The 10,863-nt window shown below is 45.8% G+C and overlaps 1 protein-coding gene across 1 annotated transcript; it reads right to left on the bottom strand.

Annotated features, from left to right (window-relative positions):
- Positions 1-2,804: 2,804 nt before the first annotated feature.
- LOC129203648 (lymphocyte antigen 6E-like) lies at positions 2,805-7,929 on the bottom strand. The gene is made up of 3 exons (XM_054818455.1): positions 7,878-7,929; positions 4,418-4,537; positions 2,805-3,016 (listed from the first exon to the last, which is right to left on the bottom strand). The coding sequence occupies exons 1-3, from the start codon at positions 7,927-7,929 to the stop codon at positions 2,805-2,807; spliced, it is 384 nt and encodes a 127-aa protein (XP_054674430.1).
- Positions 7,930-10,863: the final 2,934 nt, after the last annotated feature.

Here is a 10,863-nt window from a genome sequence, read left to right as displayed (position 1 = left end):
ATGACTGGCAATGCAACCAGCAAATCCTTTTAAACACAGTGAAAACCTTAAGGCACTTCAGTCGGTGTAATCCTGGTGTGGTCAGATGTTCTGGCATCCAGAAATTTCAAGAAAGGAAAGGGTTCCTCTACATTCATAGACAAGGAGACCTAGGAACCCCTCTGTCCATTTTATCTTGTTGGAGGTAATGTCCGTTCAGGTGCTATCAGCAGGCAGCACTTAAACTAGCGTGGTGAAGAGGAGCGGAAGAGCTAGGAAGGCAATAAGGGCCTGCAAGGGGTCACGATGCATGCAGAAATCTGCCAGAAGCAGAAAGTCCCCATAAGCAGAACCAAGCAGCCTTTTTAAAGAGTGTCCGATTGCCAGGGATCCCAGTGCGGAAGTGGGAGGCCACAAAAGGGAATCCTCAGTAGTGGTTGCTGGGCTCAGCTGGGCTCTGAGCGGACCACGTCTCCCTCCTGACCTTACAGCAGCTCCCACTCTGCTGCTCAAAAAAAAAAGATCTGGATGAGGTTTTCTTCCCCTCCTTCGTCACCAGCCTCAGTGGGCTTGTCTCAACCCTTGACTCGTTCCTTCCTCTCCAGCTGGTCTTACCCATCAGGTCTTCACCTTCTCACGCCCAGTGAAACTGGTTGAGATATAAATTGCTCCTTCTGCTTCCCCTTTCCTGTGCCAACTTGCCTGGCGGTAAAGACAGTAATGGCTTTGGCCTGGATCCCGACTTTCCTGGAGATTTTTGAAAGCACCCAACATATTGCAGGGAAGAAGTGTCTTCCCTCTGTGCGGGGTATTCGTGGAACATCAGGTCATGGCGCCGGGATGCAGCACAGCCACCACAGCCCCTATTAGTGCTGCTGCCCTTAGCAGCTGGTCATCTCTTCCTTCCTTTTGGTTTAAAAGGTCTGTCCCTTCCCCTTTTCCACCGTAGCTTTCCTTCCCGTTTGTGGTTGTATTTGGTGAGAGAAAATTAACAGCTTGTTCTGCTGGCAAGTTCATATTTGGCCCTTTTGACATCTGTCATCCCTGGGCACAGCTCACCAGTATGCTCAGATCAATGGGCGTCAGCGTCTTCTTGTCCCTGCCCAGCACCATGGTGTCGCCTCCTTCATTTGCTTTGCTTCCCTCCTGTCCATTAAACAAAATGTTTAAAACCAGGCACCGGGCTTCAGAGTTCACAGTATAAAACATGAAGCTGATGGGGCATCTTTGGCTGATTGTCCTCTTGGGAAACCAGTTGTTTTGTAATCCAGGCAGCGTGAAACATCTCAAAAAATGTGCATCCTTCCAGATGTACAACCAAAACACAGCAGACTTCCAAGGCAATGCTTCAGACAAACCAAAGATCTCATTTAGCCATCAAATACAATATTTCATCAAAAAAACCCAAAAACCAAAACCCACAACAAAACCCCCTTCAATTCTTTGGATGAGCTCTGGTTTCCCCCAGAACACAGCTGAGCTAGTGTTGCTGCCAACTCTTCCCTTTTTTTTTTGTTTGTTTGTTTGGTTGGTTTTTTTTGTTTTCCAGAAAAGTGAGCTTGCAGCAGGGGCTATGACCAAGAAGCTCCGTGCTGTTCGTATTAGTCTCTGGCTGCCTGCCCTTCTTTTTCTGTGTGGACACCCCCAGGCCTCCTACAGAGCTTTTCTGTCTCCCCTCAGCTGCAGCTCTTGCAGGGAGAGGAGGGAGCAGAGAGCCTGGAGTGCAAAACCAAACAAAGCCCAGCACAATCAGTCGTTTCTACGCCAGGAACATGGTTTTGTAGAAACCATCTCACAATCTCCAAATGACTGGGGACGGCAACAGCTGTCAGGTTGGTTTGGCCCTGCAAAAAAAGAGGGAAATAAATATGGGGACATCTTCTTTTCCAGCTGGACCAGGTCCATGAGGAGGCAGCATGCGGGTAATAAACGGCGCAGTGCTCACCGTGCCGTCCCCCTCTTCCCTTCTCCCTCCCATCTCCCCACTGGTACCCCCCTGCTGCCTTTCCCCTCTCAGCCATGTTTGCTCCTGTCTGCCTTTTCCCCAAGCTCAGCCAACACATCGGAGCTGGGCAATGGGGGTTGCCCAGAGAGGTTGTGGAGTCTCCTTCTCTGGAGAGATTCAAAACCCGCCTGGATGTGATCCTGTGCAACCTGCTCTAGGTGATCCTGCTCTAGCAGGGGGGTTGGACTAGATGATCTCCAGAGGTCCCTTCCAACCCCTACCGTTCTGTGAATCTGTGAATCTGTGATAAAGGATGCTCATTTCAAAATGTGATACCCTACGAGAGCAAAGAGGAAGAGGAGCCAGAAATTGTTCCCCACTGAGGCTGGAGGAATGTCCAAAATTCTAGAAATAAACTTTACCTCTACTTACTTGTTTATGAACTGCTTGACTATGTGTGATAACCAACTTACTGCAAACAAGATGATACTGAACAGCCCCTCTGTGCTGACATAACTATCGAGCTATTACCTGTGTGCCAGGCAGGGTGGGTTGTTATTCCTCACAGTGCTTTGAAACTCAAAGAGACAAAAATATGTCTTCAAGGATCTCTTCAGAGCTGTAACGATTTGAAGCCCGAACATGTCAAAAGGGCTATCTTTTATGTGTTTTCTTAGGTGACTTGAATGTCTGGGGACACTTAGGATTCAAGTAGGCTTAGGAAATCAATGGGAGTTCAGCACCTAACTTATTTAGACTCTCTCGAAAATCCCAGGGGAAGCTCAGCCGCAAAGCATGACTCTGAGAGCAGTAATTATCCCAGAGCAACACACTTTTATTTCAGCCAACAATACCATCACGGGGAGCTTTTCCTAACCCATCACAGTCCAGATGCAAAGATGTAAGTGATACTGGCTAGGACACCCAGGGACATCACTCCATAGCTGCTTTGCTTGCTGCTGACTCCATTCACATTGCATAATGGTTTCTCACAGCAAGAAACTCTCTGATAGGTTTGGTTTTGTTGCTGACCTGTTGCTGGACATGTTGGAGAACACATCTTAGAGATGACATATTTAGGCCTGTTGGGCTCTAATGCAGAAAAGAACAGGGAGGGGGAAAGAAAGAGTAGAATGTGAGAATCATTGTTAAAATGTTTCCGTGGCTAAATCTGCATTGGTGAATAAAAGAGGGCCAGTTACTAATCCTCAAGGCAAATATGTCTTCTGAGTACTAGCAACAGTCTGGCCATGTCCACACTGCTGCAACATGATGCTGGTCTTCTCTGGGCTCCATTTTTCATCTGTCCCTAAAGTGGAATTAGCATCATTGTGACCAGCAGGTTAAGGGAGGTGATCCTGCCCCTCTACTCCACTCTTGTGAGACCCCACCTGGAGTACTGCATCCAGCTCTGGGGGACTCAGTACAGGAGAGACATCGAGCTGTTGGAGTGAGTCCAGAGGAGGCCACAAAGCTGATCAGAGGGCTGGAGCACCTCTCCTATGAGGACAGGCTGAGAGAGTTGGGGTTGTTCAGCCTGGAGAAGAGAAGGCTCCGGGGAGATATCATTGCAGCTTACCAGTACCTGAAGGGGCCTACAGGAAAGATGGTGAGGGACTGTTTATCAGGGAGTGGAGTGACAGGACAAGGGGTAATGGGTTTAAGCTGAAGGATGGTCGATTTAGATTAGATGTTAGAAAGAAATTCTTTAATGTGAGAGTGGTGAGGCACTGTAACAGGTTGCCCAGGGAGGTTGTGGAGGCCTCATCCCTGGAAGCGTTCAAGGCCAGGTTGGATGGGGCTTTGAGTACCTGGTCTAGTGGAGGGTGTCCCTGCCCATGGCAGGGGTTTGGAACTAGATGATCTTTGAGGTCCCTTCCAACCCAAACCTTTCTATGGTTCTATGATTCTATGATTCTATGTATGGGTGGCTTGCAGTTCAAGCTGCCTGAAGCAGTGCTCAGGCTGGGTCACTGCCCACCAGGATGGTTTTCCTGCGGCACAAAACCAGGGAGAATGTATTGTATGACCTGAGGTTTCATCTGAGAGCACATGGAGGTGTTTGAGGGTGCAGAGCCCCAAGGACAGACCTGAAGGATTGCAGGATGGCAGAGGGAGTCAGCCATGGTACAGTTTTAACCAAACATTTTTGGAAACAACCCTGGGAGTGAATATTGCCATAGCAAGGGGTAGCTGGAGCGGTCAGCAGAAAGCTGAGGGGAGCTAACCGTGAAGCAGCACACACAGACCCAGGCTTGAGTTCACTCTCTGGAGCTGCTATATGTATCTTGGGCATTTCCCCAACTCCTGGTAACAATATCAAATACGTATTGACACTGCAGAGACTGCAATAACGCGCGACAAGGTCGGTGTTTCCTAACAGTTGGTGATCGGGGGCTATTGTTTCCATCTGTGGCCGTGACTGGGATGAAAGCCTATTCCTGGGACTGCTCTTCTACAGCACAAACAAGGTGCTGTTGTTCAGAAACGTACTTGTTCCAACGTTGTTACGGACAGTCACGCAGTATTTGTCTTCTTTTGCGCACATGGAAATGGTCAAACAGTTCTTGTTGGACTCCTGTTCTTGGCACATGTAGCACATAAATGGGTAAGCTAGGGGGGGAAAAAAAAAAAAAGAAAAACCACATTACATGGTTTAGGAACCACAATACCTACAATCCAGATACCTCCATTTTCCTTGTTATAGCCTGATGAATGCTTGTGTGTGAATGACCAGTGACTTTCTTTATCCCTTGACCCATGGCAGCAATGTTAAATCCCTCTCTGTCTCATATGTCTCTGACTGCGAAGTGTTATTGATCTGTTTGCAGTCTCTGGCAGCAGTAGATGTGAGTGGAATCCAAGGATTTGGGGTCTTTTATGATGGAGATTATTGCCGAGCAATAGCTTCTCTGTCCTGAGAGTCCTGCCACGTGAATTGCCAATTACTGCTCAGTCACTTCTCCTGGGCAAGCCTAAGCAGGGCTAGCCAGGGAGAACTTGAGGATGCCCGGAGCATTTTGAGGAGGTAGACAATGCCCAGTGTCCTACTTCCCTTTCGTCTGGCTCGGAAGGTACTGTCACGTATCCTGTCTTGTGATCAAATGCTACTAACTGAACTGGCCTAACCTCCATCCTAGGAAGTCTGGCGAGGGTAGTCAGATGCTCTGTCAAACTTCTGCATGGTACCGTAAGGTAGAGAATAAATGGGAAGTCTTAACCAAAAGTATGGTTTAAGTGTTAAATGCGGATTTGGTGGGATAATTCATACATCTGCAATGCAGATATAGAAGATAACTGGCAGGAAGGGCAGGCAGCGATGAGATGCCTTGTCTGTCAACAATGTACCACTTGTCCACAAATCCAGAAGGTGGTAGGTAGACCTCTGGAAAGTAATGATAAAAAGGAAGAGCAAAAACACAGTCTGGATGAGAAACCACACCAAAGTGTCTGCAGAACATTCCCCAGCTAGGCAGATTAATTGTTTTATAGGTTTTATGGTGGTTGGGTTCTGAGCTTGTGAAATCACCCGGAGTATGTGTTTTTGTGTATAAGAGAGGGGATGAGTTACTTTAAAAACACAGACGTTTTTGGAAAGGGAAGCAAGCACAGTGCAGAATGCTTGCTAAGTTCCTGGTAAGTCTGGGGACGGTCTGTCAGTATGGGAAGGGCAGAAAGCAACTTGAGGACACATTCCTATGAGTGCAGTTTTTCCCGATAAGAAGTTGGAAGCAAGGAAGTGGAAGGGCAACATAGGTCAGAGAGTCCATTAAATGAGAAGTTCCTGATAGGGAAGGGAAGGGAACGGAAGAGGAAAATTATCACCTGTTGATGCTGAGAGGGCCATAACATTGTGTGGCTTTTTTGCTATGTTCATCACTAGAAAAGCTGAATCTTCATTTCAAGGGTAGAGGAGATGCAATAAGGTTTTACCAACATTTTTGGCACAATCTTGATTGACGTTGTTGTGAGCAAGCCCAGGAAACACAAGCTAGTGAAAATGCAACAGAATAGGTGTGAAGCCAGACGTGAGAACACACTCACAGGGTAGTTCACAACGGTTATTGATCAAACCAGCTGGAGCAGTGCAACTCGTAAGTTCTCCAGAGCTCTGCTGTGGGCTCAGGTCCGTACAGCATCATCCCTAGTGACAGTAGGGATGGGATAGAGGTTGCACATCACATTTTCAGATGATGCCAAGGACAAAACAGCTGAAAACATACTGTAAGTGGAGTTCTAAGTGATTTTGATAGATGGATGTAATAAAAGAACAGAAAAACAGAATGGATGCAGTTCAATAAAGAGAAATATATTACACTAAGATAAAAATTAGCCACTTAAATGTAGGATGAGGAACAACTGGTTGAGTTACAATTAAGAACTGCAGTGTAAACAGCGGGAGTCAACCGTGTCACACTATAGCAATGAAAACAAACGTCACCCAAGGGAGCACAGGCAGCAATGTCATGTGCAAGATATGCAAAGTGGCCTTTCCACTCTGGCAAGGCCTCAGCTGGAACACCGATGACCAAATCTGTATGTGGCACTTCAAAAAATATGTGAAGCATTTGGAGAGAGACCAAAGGAGAGGGAGGAGAAATGGTCAGATACCTTGAAAATATGTCCTCTTAGAAAAGGTTAGAAGCATTTAGTTTGTTTAATAAAAATGATAAAATTCTGAGGAAAGACACAATAACCTTCTTCATGCAAGCAAAAGCATGCTGCAAAGAAGAAAAGAAACCGTTCTACACATCCTATGGTGAAAACACAGGAGAACTGTACAAAAAGAGATTTTAAGAGATGTTGAGACTAACTTTTTAAAGGCATGAGGGTCTGAGCAGTTCCAGGCTCTAGAATCTTCTTTGTTGAAAACATTCAAGGACACATTAGACAAACATCTGCCTGGTTTGGTCCAGCATTAGAGGAGGAAAAGGATCATGACCTTTTAAGATTTCTTCTGAACATAGTATATCTGCAATGGTGAGTTCATGGAAGCAAATGGCAACTGACCTTCAGTGGGCTTTGAGATCAACAGTTTTGATCAAAAGTTGCTTATTAGAGTCTTTAATGGGAGCCCAGATATGTGAGAAGGATCAAATAATGGTTGTCTCCAAGATTTCCTTTGTCCCTTTCTCTTTTTGAGAACTGAATACCCCTTTCCCCACCCCAAAACTGGCCCAAGCTTCTGATCTTCCAGGCATGTTGCAGAACCATCTGACCAAAAAAAAAAAAAAAGTAGGAGTAGGGGGTTGATACATCAGAGAGCAAGAATTAATTAGATGCCTCTTTCTCAACCCCTGCTAGATATGTATCACGGTTTCTGGGAAACCGTCAGGCGTGGGGGAAATATTGGCAATCTGGTCATTATTCCTAATGTGCAAATAGAGATGTAGCAACACATGTATCCATCCCAGAAGAAGGACACACACTCAGAGTACCTCAGACTTCCCTTTGGGAGAAGGGTGCTTCTAACATGACACACGCACAGAAAAGTTCTCTGATTTAATCTATAAAAAGTCTCACTGGTGCATTTCCTAGGGAGCAAGACACATGGCAAACCACGTGGCTTGCTACAATGGAGGAGGCAGCAGTACAGAAAAATCTGTAAAATATTCCAAACCAATATGGATTAAAAAAATATGTTCTGTTATGCTTTCTGACACTTCCAACTTGCATCATTTGGGAACATCCTATGGACCACTACAGGGATATAACCTGGCATCCAGCACTGTACACTTAGAGCTCTATCACTCGGTACTGCCTGCTGGAAAGCAGAATTAGTTTATCAGGATCTTATTTCTGCAGCAAATCATTAATCGAGGTGCAAAAGGAGTTGGTGGCAGCATGGCTGCAGCATTGGAATACTGCAAAGTTGGTGACAGCCCTCTAAATTTTTGCCACACAGAAAGTATTCACCATCTTATCTTAACTAGTAGCAGCATTAGATGCTCACCTTGCTCCACACACAGGACAGCAGCCAGCAAGGTGCCAAGAGTAACCTTCATCTCCACCAGATCCTCTCAGCCGGACTGGGGAGACGTTTGGAGGGCAGGTTATATACCTTTTGAACAGCAGCAGTTTTACAGGTTCCAGATGGCTCGCGGGTGGACATGAAATCAAACCAAGGGTGTGTAATGTGCATGTGGGAGTTCTCCATGCTGGAGCCCATGGAACAGGCTGGCACCTTGGGGAAAAACCCTTTTAGCTTCATATTTCTTGCTCTTCCAGTCGTATGAGTGATGGGAAATGAGGATCTGCTCCCTTCTCCTCCAAGTTTTTTCTTTTCCTTCCTCCCAGCAGAAGCAGCAGCTGCACTGATGAAATAGCGGAGCCCGGAGGCACGGGAAGATAGTCCTAGCAGTGCATTTTTCTAATCCCTTTGGACAGTCAGCGCGTGATGTACCAGGGTTCATACCGTTCATTTTCTTTAATTATTCCACAGTACCAGCAGCTCAGACTCTGAACTGGCCTACGCTAGTTTACCTCCTATAAAATCAGTGTATTTTACACTAAATGAAATTAGCTAATGGTTAATTAAAGAGAAGATTTTCCTCAAATTTTCATCTTAGTCTTCATTTCTTTATCAGTTTTCCATTACCTGTAGTTAATGCCTCTGCTTGCTCTTTTCTTGGTTGTAATTCTCAAATACCTTATACACTTTTTATTTAGTGAAGTTTTGCTTCTATTTCAGGGATCCTTTAGAGGGTCTGCTTTCCTCCACGCCCAACAGTTTCTGGAAATCAGACCTCCATTTACGATACTACAAATTGGCACCCTGGAATTGCTTCTCTACTTTGAAAAAAGCCATTTCTCAAACTGTCTCTTTTTCAATCTTTCCTCTTAAATCAATCCTTTTTCTTCTGTTCTTCGGTGTTGCTCTCTGAATTTCTTGAAATCTTGTTCTGACATTCTGGGAAATAGACCCTAATACAAGATGCATCTTTTAAGAGCTTGAGCTGCCATCTCAGTGGAGCTTCCTCCAAAGTGAAATTAGTCCTGGACAGCAGGTAGCAGAACGTGCTGAAGAAAAAGTTGCCAAAACCCCCTTTTGCTGGCAATTATGAAATAACTTAACAGGCAGTTCCCTAGAAATAGCCACTAGTAGGGTATTTTTGTCTGGTTCTAATATGAATCATTCCAACACTGGAGGATTTCCTTATCCATGTGAGTTTCTGACGCTTTTTCAGGCCCTCCTAAACTGCTCCTAGAATGACATCATCAGGTGGTGATTTCCAGAGTTGTTCAAGCCCGATGTCAAAATAGACATCCCTGCTCTTAGTTTTGGAGGTTTGTGAGGTCAGCAGGGGACATGCTGGTGATGACCAAATCAGGCCTTCTGCTTTGCAGAGGGCAATTTGGTTTACTGAGCAAGTGTGTTATAAACAGCTTGTTCATCATAATTAGTGGGTGTGTCTTGCTGGTGTTTTGCAATAAGGGTAAAAGGAAGCAACCGTTTTTTTCCTTTTTTTTTTGGTCCTATTAATTATCCCATAGACTTCTGTTATGTATATTCCTTTTCCCTTCCTCCATGAATGAAAGAGTGCTCTAATTATTGCCATATCCCCCCCCACGCCCCCCACCCATGTTGACTTTAACAACATCCCTTTGTTCCTACGTGAACCTTCATGCAATAGGACGTTGGCTCAGTGCAAGTCAGCTTCGAAAGAGCAGTGAGGCTAAAACATCCCCAGCGCACAACAAATGTGTACTAAGGAGAGAAATCTGAGTAGGAAACAAGCTCTTCTATGTCAAACAGTTTATCTGAGAGCTGTCCCCAGGACATTAATGTCTTTGCTAGTACCTAGATGTACTGTAATGCTGGAGCATGCCCTCTTCCCAGCATCTGGAGAGAGGTAATTTTGCAGCACAGTGATTGGGTCGCAGTGATTCCTTCTTTCTCAAAAGGAAAGATTACGAAACCCAAAAGCAGTCAGAGGCAACGCTTAAGCAGCCAGCGTGGGGAGGGTGTCTCCTGCTGCCTAACATCACAGCCTTCAGCCTGGAGCAGGCAAGCCGGGGAAGTAAGTGAGAAGTAAGATTGCAAAAATCCCAAGGAAGCTGAATCACCGCTGTAGAGTAGTCTCATCGCTACCCATTCAGGAAAACTAAAATGGACCTCAAAATTGAGCCGTGAGTTGGCTGTAAGACAACAGAGCAGCAGTTAATTTTGAAAAAAGGATGCTTTTGTCACTTTCCAAGGCTTCCAGAAGCTTTTTAGACCCAGTGAAGACCTTGCTTTGATCTTTTGCATCCATCTTGTGTCTTGCTTTGTCATTGATTCAGTGGGTGTTAATCGGATCTGGGCAAATAAGCATAATAAGGGAAGAAATTTCACGTTGTGAGGGAAAAAAACCAAATTATTTGAGGAGAGCAGGAGGCAGGTCCTTCAGAATCAGTGGTGATAGAACACTGAGTGAGGGAAAAGTAGGGCCAAAGTTAAACCACCTCCTCCAGCTGCCTAATTTAGGCAGGGCAAGGTCCCCTTGGCTGATTCATGTCCTGGTGCAGTGACTCAGAGCACTGAAAACTCAGCTCTTAGATAATCCACACAGAGGGCGCCAGCTACCTCCCAGAAGCCATCCAAACTATTTGAGTGAGATGCCCATTTTCTTCCTGAGAGCCCTCCAGGCATCCCAGATGTCTCTGCAGGGCAGCTTGCCACTCTCATGCAAGGAGCATGCAACCACGGGAGCCAACAAATAAGAAACCCTGGGCGGAGGGATGTGGAATTAGGCAGCAGCATCTGCGTGGGAGATGTCATATCAGGATTTCTCAGGAAGGCTGGCAGAGAGGAGTCTCCTCTTACACAACACCCGTTGCCAAGGGAGGGTTCACTAAGGGAACTTTCATGGTTTTGGGACCTCCTGTGCCTGAGGGCAATTGCTGCTCCCACCTCCAGATAAGGACCGTTTTATGTAACTTGAGATGTGGGTCAATCT

The sequence above is a fragment of the Grus americana genome, chromosome 2, assembly GCF_028858705.1.
Source record: "Grus americana isolate bGruAme1 chromosome 2, bGruAme1.mat, whole genome shotgun sequence".
Lineage (NCBI taxonomy): Eukaryota > Metazoa > Chordata > Aves > Gruiformes > Gruidae > Grus > Grus americana.
Note: the sequence above shows the minus strand (reverse complement) of the source record. Positions and strands in the feature narration are given on the sequence as shown.

Bases quoted from the DNA above. Each gene is read 5' to 3' on its own strand.
- LOC129203648 (XM_054818455.1), bottom strand. From the start codon at position 7,929: ATGAAGGTTACTCTTGGCACCTTGCTGGCTGCTGTCCTGTGTGTGGAG. The intron at 4,538-7,877 runs GTGAGCATCTAA...TTCCCCCCCTAG, and splicing joins TGTCCTGTGTGTGGAGCAAG to CTTACCCATTTATGTGCTAC. The intron at 3,017-4,417 runs GTACGTTTCTGA...TTTCTGCATTAG, and splicing joins CCGTAACAACGTTGGAACAA to AGCCCAACAGGCCTAAATAT.